Source organism: Apodemus sylvaticus, chromosome 1 (assembly GCF_947179515.1).
Source record: "Apodemus sylvaticus chromosome 1, mApoSyl1.1, whole genome shotgun sequence".
In the NCBI taxonomy this organism is placed as follows: domain Eukaryota; kingdom Metazoa; phylum Chordata; class Mammalia; order Rodentia; family Muridae; genus Apodemus; species Apodemus sylvaticus.
Genome location: NC_067472.1, coordinates 140,988,140 through 141,006,000, shown reverse-complemented (window position 1 = coordinate 141,006,000; position 17,861 = coordinate 140,988,140). Strand labels below are relative to the sequence as shown.

Here is a 17,861-nt window from a genome sequence, read left to right as displayed (position 1 = left end):
AGATCAGACACCTTGCTGTCTTTCCTCAGGAGCCATCCATCTTGATATTTTTTGAGGTGAGATGTCTCACTGGGATCTGAGATTTAATGTTTGGGATAGACTAGCTGATACTGACTCGCAGAGACCCACCTGTTCCTGCCTCCCACGCAGTGGATTATAAGCTCACAGCACCAGACCTATTTTCTTTTTTTACATGATTCCTGGGAATCAGACTAAAGCCTTCGTATTTGCAAGGCTAGCACATTATATCTATATTCCTATCCCTTGTAAATCAATTCTTATAGAAAATGCTGCTCTAACTATAAATCAAAAAAAAAAATCTGGGTCCAATTTGGAATTTAGAATTCCCAGATGCATGTAGTAATTACACTTGTGTTTTTAGGTGGGGCACTGGCACCCTTCTAAAATATTATTATTGGCATTTTAATGTGTGTAGCGGGAATGCAGCTGACACACTGAAACTACAATACCATTCGTTATTTTTAAGAATGAATCTGAAGTAGGCATTTTGTTTGTTTGTTGTTTATTATGTATACAGCATGCTGCCTGCATGTGTGCCTGTAGGCCAGAAGCATGCACCAGACCTCATTATGGATGGTTATGAACCATTATATGTTGCTGGGAATTGAACTCTGGACCTTTGGCAGAGCAACCTGTGCTCTTAACCTCTGAGCCATCTCTCTAGGCTCAGGCATTTAGCTTTTTAAATCCTATAGATTTAATGAAAAAGTTATCCAATGTGAGTATGGACGGAATACTGATATGTCAGAGTCATCACGATGGTACCAGAATGTCTTGAAAGTCAGTGGCTACTCTGCCTCTTAGCACTTGGTGCTTGGTCATATCATTTTCTCATTGGAGGTTAATACCGGGGGTGGGGGTGGGGGTGGGGTGGGGGTGGGGCATCTTTACCACCCATCCCTGCCAGAAATTTCATCTGCCTCACCAGCTCTGCCTAATAAAGTCAGTTACACGTTTAGCTCCAAATCAGTGCCTTTTCATCCTGAAGCCAAGCATCCTAGTTGCCCCTATAAAACCTGAGGTAGGAGATGGGGCACAGGGGCACCTCAGGCAGTGTTTACAGAGTGCTTGTCCCTCAGATTTATGCTCTGGCAGGGGGTGGGAGTGGGGGGGTGTCATGGTCAAAAGCGTGGGAACGTACTGTCTATGGGAAAGTCATGGGTGCTACACCACATCCAAGGCTTCGAAGGGGCCTAAGTAAAAGGCTCGTTCCTGTCTGCCCATTTATTTGACTGGAGGGTCCTCTGTTTGTGGAAACAGTATTTCTTTCTGTTAGCCAATTCTTCTCTTCAGATCTGTGGATAGCCCTCCTGGGCGGAAGGCATATTAATGTCCATGGTTCTGGTGCACCGACACTGCTCATGGGCTCACGATCGGCGTCCACCTCACACCACACACCCACCTGCCAGCAGCTAGCTGAGTGTTTTGCTCTCAAAGTTTGCTGATGATTCATTCAGTCGCTTTACTTGGGTGCTTTCTCTTCCCTGATCTTGCCCTCAAAACTCTTTACAAGCGAGCTGGATCCCCTGCATCCCCTGCAGCGGTGGCTCTCACTTCTGAAGCCTGACTAGCCTCCAGGCCTCTGTGGTCTTTTTACTGCTGGACTTCACCTTCCTGGGCTCCCATTTTCCCAAATGTATGCTTGCCTTTGGAGACCGGAGTCCATATATATGGAGCAAGTTTCCATTAGTTGCTGCTGCAATGTCCGGAAGTCCACACCTCTCTCCTACAGTGGCTAATCTCTTACACATGAGAATCCTACGTAGAATATCTTTCTCTCACACATGACGTACCTCCAAGTTCAATTTGAGTCTTATTGAAAACAATTATGGAATGCAACTATACTGTTGTGGTGTCTTTTTCTGTTAATTCAACATCTACATTAACTCGGCGTCAGTTTCTTAGTTGGATGTTTTCATCCAACTACATGAACCTTTATATCCTGAATCTCTCGTTATTTGTCAGGCTTAGTTATTCAGCAAACTCTGATATAGTAAGCATGGTTTAGTCTAGGATTAGTTATTCTCTATTAATGAGGAAAAAAAACCACCTTTTGGGTATTTGGCCCAATACCTCATTATCTTGTTCAATTTCAAGGGACAGTGCCAGAATGGGTGCTAGGCGCATTCTTATTAATGCTACGGAAGGATCTCTCTTACACACTGATTAACATCTGAGGGGACCCTGGTGCTGATCTCAGGCGCTCTTCCGATGAGGTGAAGCATCCTCCTCAGTGAACTGCTGCAAACTCTAGGCCTGAGACTCTCCCAGGCTCTCAGCTCTCCCAGCACAGCATACACCGGAACTTCTTGGTTCCTTCTCTCTTGCCCCTTGACCTGGAAACACTCAAAGCAATAAACAGAGCTGGTTGGGGTCTTGGCTTATTTACTTTTTCTATCTCACAGGAATGAGGGTCTTGTTGCTAGAATCCTGTCTTTTAAATCTTTCTTTCTTTCTTTCTTTCTTTCTTTCTTTCTTTCTTTCTTTCTTTCTTTCTTTGTTTTCTTTTTTGTCTGTCTGGAGTTTTTGTTTTTATTGTTCTGTTTTATTTTGATGTTATTGTTGTTTTTCTGTTTTATTTTGATGTTGTTATTGTTATTTCAGGCAATAGAATAAGTAAGTGTATTTTGTCCAGACTGAAAGATTAACAATAGTCATCTACTTTCTGCCTCAAAGTCAGTTGGAGTTCAGTTGATTCAATATGTGTTCATTTCAATATAGTTCATCATGAGCTGTGTGGCCTTACGTAATTCTTGTTGGGACATATGTGCTTGGTTTAGCTAGCATTGGAAATAAGCCTGAAGCTTTCGAAAGAACTCAGCACCAGCACATGCCCCTTTGAGATAAAATGTTTTTAATCTTAATGAAGCTGTAGGCCTACAGTTGGCCCTGTCTTTGATGTTAACCTAGACTTCTTTTTTTTTTATCCCAGTTTTTTTGGATTTGGTTTTTTTTTCCGAGACAGGGTTTCTCTGTATAGCCCTGCTGTCCTGGAACTCACTCTGTAGACCAGGCTGGCCTCGAACTCAGAAATCTGCCTGCCTCTGCCTCCGAGAGTGCTGGGATTACAGGCGTGCACCACCACCGCCCGGCTAACCTAGACTTCTAGAGAAAAAAAATGTGAACCTTTAAATATGGCTCTGAAAATGGTCCTCTTGCTCCTTTGTTTCCCATTTGACAATTAGAGGACAATGTGTATGAGAATATGCAAGAGTCCCAGGAGACCCACATGTCCAGCCACCTAGACGAAGTCATTGCTGCTGTCAGCGTCACTTCTAAACACAGGATTCCGAATAAGCTGCTTCAGACAGCACTGTTCCAGCCCCCTCGAGAGAAACTCCACCTGTGTGAGGAGAGGGCGAAGTCCTACTCCAGCGGCCGCGAGGTGAGGAGAATAATTTATAGACACTATATATAATATGTAAAATGTTATACAATACGCATCTATATATTACATATAAAGTATAATATTCCACTTCCTTAGGAATAAGAATATTCTCCCATATAATCCCTACAGTGATTGAAATTAGGAAACTTATGTTGTATAATACTGTCACATAATTTGTTTAAAAGACAGACCATCCAGAGACTGCCCCACCTGGGGATCCATTTCATATTCAGTCACCAAACCCAGACACTATTGTGGATGCCAACAAGTGCTTGCTGACCAGAGCCTGATATAGCTGTGTCCTGAGAGGCTCTGCCAGTACCTGACAAATACAGAGGTGGATGCTCACAGCCAACCATTGGACTGAGCACAGGATCCCCAATGGAGGAGTAGAGAAAGGATCCAAGGAACTGAAGGGGTTTGCAGCTCCATAGGAAGAACAACAATATGAACCAACCAGTACCCCCAGAGCTCCCAGGAACTAAACCACCAACCAAAAAGTACACATGGAGGGGCCCATGGCTCCAGCTACATGTGCAGCAGAGGATGGCCTTGTTGGACATCAATGGGAGGAGAGGCCCTTGTTCCTGAGAAGGGTCAATGCCCCAGTGTAGGGGAATGCCAGGACAGGGAAGCAGGAGTGGGTGGGTTGGGGAGCAGAGGGAAGAGGGTTAGGGAGTTTTCAGAGGGGAAACCAAGAAAGGGAATAACATTTAAAATGTAAATAAAGAAAATATCTAATAAAAAATGTTAAGAAGACAAAACAAAGCAAAAAGCAATGAGTAGATGTGAGAGGACACTTTGAGTCTAGCAGCAGATTCTCGTCAGTCTCCGTCAATCTGCTGCGGGTTCCTAGCCATCTTTGCCTTTCCTGCTCTTGATAGTTTAAATTATATATTCCAACTGCATTGTAGAATACATCTTCCCTTGAGTTTGTATTGCATTTCCCACAGGCAGGTCAGCACAATCAAAATACTACCCCATAGACATGCCCACAGGCCAAGCCCCTGGGTGCTTCTGCCTTCTGTCAGGTCAATAGTTAGCACTGACCACCAGCAACGCTGGTAACCATCACTTCCTTGCAGTCTCTGCATGCAGCTACTGAGGCTTGCTTACAGCCTAGTGCATGGTCCTGTCCTAGGGCCCTCATTTTATCTTAATATTTATTTTACTTTTGTGTGTGTGTGTGCGTGCGTGTGCGTGTGCGCGCGCCACTCACCCTGAGTGGTCTGTGAGCCACATACTTCAGGTCCTGGGTAAGAGCAGGAAGCACTCTTAACCACTGAGCCATCTCCAAAACCCCCAGAACATCATTTTAACTTAGTCCTCCTAAAAGTCCTCATCTCCAAATACAGCTTTGCTCTGGTGTGAAGGGAGTGAGGACTTCAACATAAGACCTTGGAGGGAAGCCAAGAGTGGTGGTGCAGACCTTTAACCCCAGCACTCGGGGGGCAGAAGCAGTTAGATCTCTGTGAGTTCCAGGCCAGCCTGGTCTACAGAGCGAGTTTCAGGAAAGCCTGTGTTATACAGAGAAATTGTGTCCTGGAAAAAACAAATATTAAAAACAAAACAAAAACAAAAAAAAACCAAAAAAAACCAACCTGTTCAGGTGTAAGAGTGATCAGGAAGAAACAAAGTGGAAACTACTAATCCCTGGAGATGTGGGCCTGAAATCTGGCAGGGCTTTTCTTCCATGATTGACTGTCCAGGCAGTCATGACACACAGCAGGCCCCAGGCAGTCATGACACATGACAGGCCCCATCACTATCAGAATGTGTAAAACTATGTTAGAGCTTTGCTTGAAGGCGTCTTTTCTTGCCTTACACACTGCCCTTGCTGGGGATCATGGCTCCCTTTTTGTCCTGACCCTGACTACAAATGTGTTCCTTACTACTCTCAGCTAGCCTGGGCTACAGAGCCAGGTGAGAGGCCGACTTGAGACCAGAGCCCCAGCCTCCAGAGAGGAAACAAAGACTTTCTCCTCTGGCTTCCCACCTGTCAGGCTTACTGGCCTCATTCTCTTTGCTAATATCGTTGAAGACTGTTACCTCCTCATTTCTGTGCCAAAAGCAATCTGAAGGGAAGAGGGCTTGGGGGTCACAACTTGAGGGTGAACAGCGTCATGGCAACAGGAGCATGGAACAGTTAGTTGATCATGCTGCCTCCAGTCAGGAAGAAAAGAGGAATAAGATGAACGCCGGCATTCAGCTTGCCCTATCCTTTGTATCAAAGGACTCCAGCCCATGGGATGGAGATACCCACCTCACAGTGACGTCTTCACGCCCAAGTTAAACGTCGCTGGAAACACCTTCATTAAGACATTCCCGGTAGTGTGCCTCCTAGGTGATTCTAGACCCTGTGAAAGGGACAGTGTTAATCATCATAGCTGCAGAGGAGTTCCGAGTTGAGAGCTAGCTTTCCCACTTGCTGCACTGCTCCCACAGGAGTTGTTCACTGCAGGTTAGCTGGAGAACCTAAGAGGTGGTCAGTGTCTGCTCTACCTGCTTCGTTTTCCTTCATCCCCCTACATTTTCCACCATTAAAGTGTATGTACTTCTTAAATGAATTGTTGTTTACTTCACTCAACCAGATGAGCACTACCACCCCAGCAGACCATTGTTTGATTCTCTGGCACCTCCCGAGTGCTCAGCACATAGTAAGCACTCAGTAAATACTCACTGGGTAGAGATATGTACAAACAGGCCTGTGACTCTGAGTTCCATGCTGTCTACCTGATAAACTCATTTTCTTTTTCTGGCAGTACAAACAGGCTATCCAGGAGCTTGTGCGCTGTGTGGCACTAACGAGGATTTGCTATGGTGACTGGCACTGGAAACTAGCTGAGGCCTATGTTAATCTGGCTCAGGGCTACCTCCAGCTGAAAGGTGAGCCTCCCGGGTACCAGCTGATGGGCCTCTGTTCTCCCTGTCCCAGAACTTGGTCACACCAGAGGGAACAGGTTTTTGTAGCTCTTAAGAAGCAATTGCCTTTAGGAAGAATCATAAAGGTATATACATACAGGTGTCAACAAGAAGAAAGGAAGATTGTAATGTGGGTTTTTTGTGGTCGTATTGGAGTCCTTAGAGGATAAATCTGTTGGGTCAAAAGGTGGCAGGAAAGAAACCAAGACATGGAATGGAGGCTTAGAGTCGGAGTGGATCCCATAGTTTTCTTGAGAGGGGAGTGGGGTGGGAGTGTACACTCTTGAGTGTAAGTAGCAAAAAATGAAAGGGAGGGAAGGAAGGAGGGGGAGAGAGACAGACAGAGAGAGAGAGAGAGAGAGAGAGAGAGAGAGAGATTGACATTGACTTTTGAGTTTAAATGGCCTGAAACTGAAAGGCTAACCCAAGCTGGCATTCGCCTGTACAACTTGAAAGACCAAGGTGAAACCTGCTTAAAAAGACTATCCCATCCACCAAGAGAATCCCAGGACTCTGCAGGCACCACATTTGGACCACATTAAACATGTACTCAAGTAAGTACTCCTTACTTTGGTTCTCCTGTGTACTGGGAAAGGAGCTAGTGTTGGCCAGCTTAGGATGTACAGGGGTCGAGCATCATAGAAGGTGGGGATGGATGCAGGAAGGTTAAAAAGCAAAAGCTGACACTCAGGAAACTGTGTGATCTACATGCTGACTATGCTGACTCGCACGAGCTATGTCCCAGCACACTCCACACTCAGGTTATCACATAAAGAGCATGCTGGGATGTTGGTGACATAAAACTCCCCCCTCCCCTCGCCAGGGTCCAGCCTTATGACTGGAAAGCACCACAAGACCAGACTATTCCTACCTGTTAGTCAAAGGCCATCAGAGTGGGGGCAGGGCAGGGTGGGGTGGGTCATTAGAGCTATCTCATCCACACCTCTAGTTTTCTAGATTCAGAGAGAGTGAATCTAAGTCAAAACAGCTTACAGCAAAATCACATTGCTAGTAAGTAGCTGATCTGAGACTCCAACCTAGGGATCGTATTCGAGTTCCAGGGTCCTGCCATCTGGGCTTTGAAGTCCTGGCTTCCTTCAGAAGCCTTCTTTGAGGATCTTCCTCTCTTGGTTTCAAGTCAAAGCAGCATTCACTATTGAGCAAGATGTCACTGAGGGCCAGCCACAGCTAATTGCCATGCAGAACCTATTCAGACTTCTCATCGACCTATGAAGGAGGGAACTCTTGTCACTCCTCTTCACAGCTAAGGCGGCTGAGGCCAGTTTCTTAGTGATGGAGCAGAGGATTCCTGCTCCGCAGTCTCCCCTCAGAGCCCATGTTGTTGGAACTGAGCCTGTACTGTGCTGTCTCCAGTAGATCACATATAAGTGCTAAGGGAAGGGGTTGTACCAGCAAACCTAGTCATCACTACAGGTAGGTCATACAGACAATTCACATAAATAAATTCCTGACAGCCTGGTTAAGGCCATGCCTTTAAAATGTAAGGCACACAGAACACTGAAGGAGTTCTTACACAAAGAACATAGGCTTGCTTTTCCCCCTTAGAAAGTATATTGTTTCTGTTTTATAGACACAGGAATGGTTTAACTTCATATTTTGACAGCTTTTTCAGAGAACTGAGATATGATTAAGTGTAATATCAGAGCGTAGGGCTGGAGATGTATGGATATGAGTGGAAGGGGGTGTCTGTGAGGGTGTCTGTGGGGGGGTACAGACCCTAGGCTCCCTGGCTGGTGTTCCTCAGTATCACCCCTCCTACAGGGTAATCAAGCCCTAGAAGAACCGAGCACATGGGGAAATCCATTCTCAGTAATAACAAATATTACTCTGCCTCATGTTAGTCTGCTGCTGTGCAGGAACAAGAGGTTACACCACAGTAGTCCATTGTCTCCTGGGGTCGTGCTTCTGCAAGTATTTATAGAGACCGTATTTGTGCGATGCTAAAAGAACTCTTTAATATAATGATTGTAAATGTGTGAGCAGAAGACTCAGCATTTTTAGAATTCCCTTTAGATTGCCGTCACCCAGCCAGGATTACAATCCCTCAATATTTTACTTCTACCCAGAATGCTATAGTTCTTGCATCCCATTTGTGTTTTGATAATTACTGATATTTCACATCTGACACTAGGGGTTATTATTTCAAAGATGTTCAGTTCCAGCTCATTCTGCTTATTTTATTTCTAGACAGGCCATTTTAGAAGATGTTTTTCATCTTGAATGTGTGATATAGTTGTCTGGTTGTTGTAGTCAGGGTGCTACTCCACACTCTTGGATCCCTATCTGTTACTGGACAGCATGTGGTAACCTTGCGGTCTCCCAGCCATGGAGACTCGCGTTCCTGACAGCTGTGATAAAGAGAAACTCATGCTTCCTGTTCTCTGTCCACAGGGCTGTCGCTACAAGCAAAGCAACATGCAGAAAAAGCCAAAGAAATCCTGGCCAACTCCATCGAGAGTCCCCATCACAACAAAACAGATATCTTCAAGTGTTCCCTGGAGCTTTTCTACACCTTGGGGAGAGCCCTGGTCTCCCTTCAAAAGTATCCTTTCGCCTCTAATCACAAACAGAAAGCATTGATACTGTGATTCTTACAGTTAACTCTCAAAGCCAAACAAAAAGTTGCTAGGTGATTCAGGGATAATCAGAAGTATTATATAACAAAAAAAAAAAAAGTTCAGAATGTGGGGCCCCACAATCTAGAACAGGCAGGACTTTTCCTGAACCTATTTCAGATTTAAAGAAGCCTCAGAGAACCTGATGAAAGCAGAGAGACTTTCCAAGGAGATGCTGCAATGTGGGAACATTATAAAGGAAGAGTGGATAGAAATCCAGTCTCGGATCAAGCTGTCATTTGCACAGTAAGTCTCCCGTTTAGGGTTTGTATGTGTGGTGACTGGAGGTCCTAGGCTGTGGCCACTGGCTTCTCCCAAGGCCACTGTCCAATAAGGAAGAACAACACTGTCATATCACACCACTTGATGTGGAGTACACACCTATCCCTGCCCCTCCCCCCTCCCCACCATGGCCTCAGAGACACTTACATCATTCCCTCGACTGACTTTCTGCCTGTTCTGTCCGTGCCCGCTGTCCCTTCATCCTCCTCTCCCTCTCCTCCCCTTCCATAGCATCATGGCCGGCCGGCCCAGGAAGCTTCACTGATACAGAAGGAGAGTTTTTCTGAGGTTCCACGCCTGGGATGGGACTCCTAGGTTACAGGGTAGCAGCACACTGCAAGTCCACCATTGCTACACACACCTGCTGCTTTTTGCAGGATGAATGGGCTCCTATCTTGTTAAAGACTCAGCAGTATTTGGCATTGTAACTCTTTCTAACTAGTTGACCTGAAGTATGTACTTCAGGTTATTTTTAAATTCCATTTACTTTCCTTATCGAATTAATTGAATACCTCTGCATACTTGTGTGCCATTTGGGAGTCTCCTTCGATGAATAGGGTGTTAAGTTCTATCCTATTCTTCTTTCGGACTTCTCTGTGCTTTTCTTACTAATAACTGAGATTTTCTTATGTGTTCTGCATGTGAATTATGTTGCTTATATTTTCTTTTATCTATTGTCCTTTATTTTGTCTATGGTATTCTTTATAACATGAGAATTCTTGATTTTCCCAGAGTCATATTCATTCTTTTTTTTTCCCTTTTGATTTATGCCTTGGGATTTTTGTCTACCACCCAAAGAGTCTCCATAATTTCCCTCTACCTCATATGTTTTAAGATTTAAAAAAAAAAAAATGTGTATATGTGTGGGGTTTTGCACATGAGTGCAGTGCAGTACCCAGAGAGGCCAGAAGGGGTGTCAATCCCTGATGCTGGAGTTAAGATGGTTGTGATCCACCTCATGTGGGGTCCTCTGCAGGAGCAGCACAAACTGTTGACTGGCAGGAGCACCTCTTCACCTCTGCCTCAATTGTTAACCACAGCCTTGTCACTGACTGCATTCTTAGTGTTTCATATCTTAGCTTAGAAATGCCACTTTGGTCCAGAGCCAATACAAATGAGGGGTTTCATCTGCGGATGCATGTGATTTTCCTGAGCCGTTCCAGCGTTGACTGTTATTCCGCCTGTGACACCGTGTGTGGAAGCACATCTGCCCAGTGTCTGTGAGACGGATGTGTCTTATTTTGTGAGTCCCCAATCTCAGCCTTTATGAATGTTCCCGATGGCACAGAAGAAACCATATTCTTTATTTTGTGTGTTTAATTTCCTAATGAGTCTGTATTATATATTGAATTTATTAATATATTATATTCAAATGTACATCTTAAGTTTTTTTTCTTTTTCTTTGTTTCTTTGAGACAGGGTTTCTTTGTGTAGCGTTGGCTGTCTTAGAACCCACTCTGTAGACCCAAGCTGGCCTCGAATTCAGAAATCCACTTGCCTCTGGCTCCTGAGTGGTGGAATTAAAAGCATGCACCACCATGTCAGTCTCAGACGCATCTCTAAATTTTTGTCAAATTGCCATATTAGTGTTTAGATGAGTGTATTTATGCCCCCCCCCAAAGTATACTCAGTCTTCTGTCTATAGGGAGCAGTTTTTCCATATTAAGGTATTTTCTGAGGTGGTTTTGCTGGGGCTTGAGGAGAGCCTGAAGCAACGTATCTCTGTGCTCTTCCCTTCTTGCAGTCATGGTATGTCTCTTTTTTGTCTCTGTACTAGTTTTGCGTTGCTGTGATGATGTTTACCCTGACCAATAGCAACAGGGAGTGGGTGGGGCTTACAGTCCATCACATGGTCCCTTAGTGTGGAGGTCAAAGCAGAAACTCGAAATGTCACATCCACAGTCAAGAGCTGAGAGGCAGGGATGTCCGAACACTCTGAGAGGTGCAGTTTCTTCCGTCATCAAGGAAGCGGGAGCTAAAGTAGAGAGGTAAAGTCACGGTCCCACTAAAGGGCCTGGACCTTTCAAAAGACCAACAGTGCCAGGCGTCGGCAAGGATGTGGCACACAGAGATGCCGCCTTCTCCATAGCTGCTCAGGCATGTTTGATAGGTCTCTTTGGAAAACCGTTTGGCATCATCCCCTAAATATGAACATCTTCACACCCTTTGACCCAACAGTATCATCGTAATATACACCCAGCAGGAACCTCTGCGTGTTTGTTCACTAAAACACACATCCAAGTGTGCTCCCCGCCTCCTCATTCAATAGCCAAGAGCTAAGAACAGTCCAAATCTTTTCAGAGGGAGATCTGTGATCTGTTCATATAAAAGGGCAGTTGTCAAGTGCTCGTTACATAACATCATGTCTGACTCTCACAAACACAGAATTCAGTTGAAGAAACCAGATCCCAAATACTCAAACTGCCTGGTTCCGTTGATAGAACTGAAGGGGAAAGACCATTGTTTGGTGTCTGGGAGGGCTAACCCACAGGGAATCCTTTCGTGCTCAGAACAAGGTGCTTTCCTATCCCATTGCGCAGGAGGCATACAGATCTGCTTGCATCTGTTGACACCTGACCAATGTGTCAGTTCTCAGTGTTGAGCTCTGTTGCTACAAAACACTTGTGTATCTGGTGCCAGAATCTGGCGCCACCTTCAGAGAGCTTGCCAAATCGCAATACCAAATCTTGACAGCAGGTGGCGAACTCTGTCCACATCTGTGTCAGATAACCCGCAAGAATTTAAAGTTCCAGTTAATCTCTGTGGATATACTTTTGGGCATAATAGAGTTATTTCCAATGTTGCCACGTTCTTCCATTCTGATTCTTCTCTCTGACATTTTATATAGAAATACAGGTTTAAGATGCATGATTTTCATTCATATCTCTGCTTTGTGTTTTCATGGAAATAGGAACATTTTATCCAAACCGGCTTGCTTTGCAAAGAAACAAGGCTTTGGTTTTGGATGTGTCTGTAGTTACACTTGAACTGCATGGCATTTTCTTTCCTTTCTGAGTCTTGGAGATGGAAGGCCAGGCGAAGGTCTCAGGCAGCCTTTGGATTTCTGCCCCTCTTAAAAGGACATCTTTTAGTGTGTCCTCTCCTCCTGCTTCTCCTTTTATGGCCCACCAGGCTGGCCTGGCACACATAGCTCGGGCTGCAAAGTGAGTCAGGCTCAGGCTTCCCCCACTGCAGGAGGCCTGAAGAGTCCCCGCCCCCGCCACGCCCCATGTCCCACCCCCTTCTCTGTCACAGTATCACTGAATTCAGTAATGACATACTAACTTTGCTGAGTGCCCAAGTGTTCCTGAGTTGACTCTGTTAAATTGTCACCAGCAAAAATGGGAAAACTTTCCCCTAGTCCTCTTCCTTGTATTCTATCCTGGGAACTTGCACATAGATCCAGAGATGGCTAGTTATCTTTCTATATGCAGGTGCACACGCACACACACACACACAAGATAACCAGGTTCCATTGCTGGTGGTGACATGCTGATGGGCTGTTGCTGCTCCACCACGTGTGGTCTGTCCCCAGCTTTCTCTGTGGCCGTGTGGCATCCTGTTTGGAGTCTTCCCCAGCTTGCCCCATGAGCACCTGGCCTCACCCAGCCACGCTGGACTAGCCCAGGAATGAGCAAACACTTTTTTTCCTGGAGCATCAGGAGGCGCGCCTGCCAAGTGTTTCCAAGCATCGTGCCATGGTGTGATGAACGCTGTGGACGGTGAGTCAGCTCCCTGGCTTTAAGTGGGGGTTCCTTCGGGTTCCACCCCACAGGGCAAACCCCCTGCTTCCCGTGAGTTCACTCTCCTCTCTAGCCAGACAACGGATAGGACCTCAGCACAACTCTGAGGGCAAAAGGAGCAGTAGGTTAAAGCTTCTAGGGAAGCCGGGCAGTGGTGGCACACGCCTGTAATCCCAGCACTTTGGGAGGCAGAGGCAGGCAGATTTCTGAGTTCGAGGCCAGCCTGGTCTACAGAGTGAGTTCCAAGACAGCCAGGGCTACACAGAGAAACCCTGTATCAAAAAAAAAACCAAATCCAAAAAGCCAAAAAAAAAAAAAAAAAAGAAAAGAAAAGAAAAGCTTCTAGGGAATGGGGAGGGGAGGACAGGGGAGGGGAGGGAGGAGGAGAATAAGAGCCACGTTAGCTGCCCATCACTGATCACCATCTGTGGCAGGCTCCTGAATACATTATTTATTCATCCTCAGTCCTTACTGCAAGGTGTATATGTACTCTTACATTCCCGTTGATAAATAAAGGAGCTAAGGCTCAAAAACACCAAGGAGAAGGATGTAGCCAGAGAGAACCTGCACCAAAGCCTGCACATCCATTCATTCTCTCACCCTCCCTCCCTCTCTCTCCCTCTCTCTCCCTCCCTCTCCTCCCTCCTCTCCCCTTCTTTCTTTCTCTTTTCTTCTATTTCTCCCCTTCTTCTTTCTTCTCTTCCTCCTCCTACTCCTTCTCCTCCTCTTCCTCTATCATCATCTTCTTTTCTTCTCTCCTCCTCCTCTTCTTCCTCCTCCTCTTTCTCCTTCTCCTTCTGGCTGAAATTCTGGCTATCTCGGGAATCACTAGGTAGACCAGGCTGACGGGAAACTCACAGAGATCCACCTGCCTCTTCCCCGTCCTGAGTTACATGTGTACACCACCACTCTCAGCTCTTTCAAGTCAGTGCCCAGGCTGCTGGGCACAGTGCAGAGAGGAATTCACTGTGGCACAGCTTTGCCATGTGTGCAGAGGCGCAGATTTAAGTCTTTTCAGATGCTGACTCTTGGAAACCCCACTCGTCCTCTTTGGAGGTTCAGTTCTCATCGGAGTGTGATCCTCAGCTGTGTTCCCGCACAGTCCTTCCCATACACCGACCGACAGAAAGCTTCTCACCAAAATCCAGAGTGTCTAAGACTCTGGAGAGGTCTGCTTTGTTTAGTGCATGTAGAGCCAGTCTGCATCCCTGTATTAGGTGTCACATGCTGGGTGGAACGAATGTGGGTATATTTTCATTCAATAAAATATGTCATGGTTTAAGTTATGAACCTGTCAAGCATACTGTCACATTCTGTTGTTCAGAATTCTCTGTCTTCTCATCTGTCTTTCCTCAAAGCTACCAAATGCACCACAGGCAGGCACACTAGATGGTAAATCTCCAAGCATTCCCCACAGCAGATAGGAAGGGATATGTGGAAACGCTGCCGCCCCAATGGCTACTGGGGAGGAAACCGAGACAAGATTCCCAGAAGCTGACAGATGCTTAAGTGAGTTAGAGATCGAGGGAAGGCTGTAGGTAATGTTATCCAAATTCTCAAGTGCTGTGACCAAGCTCACAAATGGAAACCGTTAGCATCCCCCTGCCCCCGAGTCCTGTTTTCTTCGCTGTGTAATAGGCAATTACCATAGTAAGCTGAGCATTTTTGTTCCTTTAGTCTATATGTGAATAACCGTGCATGTGTGTGTGTGTGTGTGTGTCCTTTTCTATTTCAAACTGTTTAAATTTCATTCTGTAACTAACTCCCTGCCCCTGCAGCATTCCCCATACATTTTTTGAGAGGCATCCCCTTCAGTTGTTCCAATCTCTTCATTTTGGGTGGCTTTCCTTTTATTTTTGCCTAGTTTAGACCTATGCTTGTGAGGGTGGACACGTGACTTGTTCCCAGGCTCTCTTCTGTGAACACTACTCACAGGACCGTCGTCGTCGTCGTCATCGTCGTGTCTTCGGACACATATGTGAGACTGTGTCTGAAGCGTCTGCCTGGGAGGGCAGTTGCCTCGGGGCAGAGCATCCACACCGTCGCCTCCCCAGGCCTCCCCGACACCTTCCCCCTGTCCTCTGCTCACTGGCAGGCAGGTTGGGAGTTCATGGCACTCCACCCCTTTGCCAACATTTAATGTTGCCTGGCTGCTTATCTTTGTCGTTCATGTGGATGCACAGTCACCTCACAGTTCCTGTGATCATCTTCCCTGGAGTGAAGGGTGAACCACCTCTTCCTGTTTCCTAAACAGTTAGAATTTCTATTCTGTGAATTGTCCATTCGCCATTTTTTTTTTTGAGACAGTTTTGCTCCATTGCCTTTGCTGACTGAAAGCTGCCGTGAAGGCTGGGCTGGACTCATGGAGATCCACCTGCCTCCGCCTCCCAGGTGCTGGACTTGAGGGTGTGCGTGCGCCATCACGCCTGGCTTAGTCACCTTCCTGTAGGGCTGTTCGCAGTGAACAATCCTGAAGGCATTCTTCACCCTTCTGGTACCCTCACTTGCTGGTTATAGGTGTTACCCACTCCAAAGTGCACCCTTTCCACCTTCTTCATGCTATCCCTGGGCCCAGGAGCTGTTCTTGGTATTTTTTTATTATTACTTGTGTGAGTGGCTGGGAGTCAAACCGAGAGCCTCTTGAATGCCAGAAAAGCAATAACCACTGAGCTGCACCCCCAGCGCTGGGAGTTTTAGCTTTTACTGTGACCAGTTCGCCTGCCTTTTCTGTTCTAACTTGTGTCTCATAGAAGAGGGGCTTCCCTCCCTGAACGTACAAGGTTACTGTTCTTGTGTTTTCTCTCAAACATATCGAAATCATGCTCCATAAGTGTAAACTAATATTTTTTTCTTTTATTGGATATTTTCTTTATTTACATTTCAAATGTGATCCCCTCTCCCCATTTCCCCTCTCCTGGAAACCGCCTATCCCATCCCCTCCCCCTGCTTCTATGAGGGTGTTCCTCTACCCACCCGCCTCCCGCCTCCCTGCTCTTGATTCCCCTACTCTAGGCCATCTATGGAGCCTTCATAGGACCAAGGACCTCTCCTCCCCTTGATACCTGACAAGGCCGTCCTCTGCTACAGATGCAGCTGGAGCCATGTGTACTCCTTGGTTGATGGCTTAGTCCCTGGGAGCTCCAGGGGGTTCTGGTTGGTTGATGTTGTTCTTCCTCTGAGGTTGCAAACCCCTTCAGCCCTTTCAGTCCTTTCTCTAACTCCTCCACTGGGGACTCCGCGCTCAGTCCAGTGGTTGGCTGTGAGTATACGACTCTGTATTTTAAGGCTCTGGCAGGGCCTCTCAGGAGACAGCTATATCAGGCTCCTGTCAGCAAGCTTCTTGGCATCCACGATACCTCTGGGTTTGGTGGCTGTATATGGGATGGATCCCCAGGTGGGGCAGTCTCTGGATGGCCTCTCCTGCAGTCTCTGCTCTGGTAGACTTATAATCTATGTGGAGCTTTTGTACACGTGGCCAGAGGGCTCTTGCTTCACATAGTTTAAAATTATGTTTACCTATTATTTCTTACTTTTGATGACAACCATGTATTATTCTTACAATAATGTTCTGATCTTTTAGTTCATTTGGATTTGTAAGACTCTCCTGGCTCATTCACACACTAGTTTCAGTCACTTTGAATTGATCTTTCCTGTCTTGCTGGCGCTCTCTTGTTTGTGATGAGAAGGGACCTGGAGCTGAGCCCATTTCTCCAACCTGAGGCTGTTGTTGCCTGCGGCATGTGGGGAGCAGGGAGAGAGCAAAAGATCCAAGAGTGTGTGTGTGTGTGTGTGTGTGTGTGTGTGTGTGTGTGTGTGAGTGTGAGTGAGTGTCAGGCTTCAGGGGTGTAGCCCACGCTCCCCACAACCTGACTGGATAGGTTCAGATGAGGAAATCTTAGAAGTCCGTTCTCAACCACACTCTGTACAGGTGGGTACCCCAGCTAAGTGTGCACATTCTGCTCCTAACACGGAGCTTATGCAGATGCTCCACCCTCCTTTCAATACATTTTCCCTAAGGGGCACAGATTAGAAGGATGGTCTCTGGATGCTCAAAAATGTCACTTTTTAAACTCAGGTAACATACTGTTGTTTGGTCATGGCAAGTTGTTTGTGGTTGGCATCAGTAACAACTGCCTCAGGAAGGAAGCTGTGCTGGCTGGGTTAATGCGGACATACCTCACTTCCTTTCCAAGTGCTTGCGCAGATGCACTCCCCCGATGCCTGCAGTTCTCTGGTCTGCTCCTCTGATTCTCACAGGAATCCGGACACAGACGATGCACACAGGCTCTCCCTCCTCGCCAGACTCAGTGTTTCTGACTGTGAGAAAGGGAAATGGGCACGAATTCTTTATCCTCTGCACTGGAATCAGTGGCCTTTCCTGAATTCTTTAGGCAAATTGGATATAAATTAATCTAAAGTCAAAACTGTGTGATGGTTTTCTAGATTTTAAATGGGAAATCAAGCAAATTTAGCCTATAAAGATGTAAATATTTTAGGCTTCATGGGTTACAAGATCATTATGACATCTATTCAGATTCCCCATTGTTGTTCTGAGGCTGTGATATGCAAATAAGCCTTTATTTACAAGTGAGCAGGCCTGATCCTCCCTCTGTAGTTTGTGGGCCCACATTTTCCCATTGCCAAGGATCTCTGTGGACTTTCTCTGCAAACGTAAGGAATGGAGCGGAAAGAAAGTGATTACACATATATTTCAGCTCACCAGAGTGCAAAGGTGGGGCTGCCTGTTAATCTTTCTACTCCCAAATCAGAGTTGCCCCTAGCTCTAACCTCGCCTGATCCAAGCCTGTTTCTATCCTTGGCCTCTTCCTATGTTTGGGCCTCTTCCCGATTATAGACCATATCCAAGCT

General features: G+C 46.2%; 1 protein-coding gene across 3 annotated transcripts in view; it reads left to right on the top strand.

Moving 5' to 3' along the window:
- The window catches only part of Ttc23 (tetratricopeptide repeat domain 23), a 75,565-nt gene that overhangs the window by 12,831 nt on the left and 44,873 nt on the right, over positions 1-17,861 (top strand). For all 3 annotated transcript variants that reach the window (XM_052160914.1, XM_052160899.1, XM_052160908.1), the window contains exons 2-5: positions 3,207-3,406; positions 6,172-6,295; positions 8,744-8,894; positions 9,088-9,213. In XM_052160914.1, coding sequence (XP_052016874.1) covers positions 3,227-3,406; positions 6,172-6,295; positions 8,744-8,894; positions 9,088-9,213 — 581 coding nt within the window. In that variant the 5' untranslated portion in view covers positions 3,207-3,226. The remainder of the gene's footprint in view (positions 1-3,206; positions 3,407-6,171; positions 6,296-8,743; positions 8,895-9,087; positions 9,214-17,861) is intronic.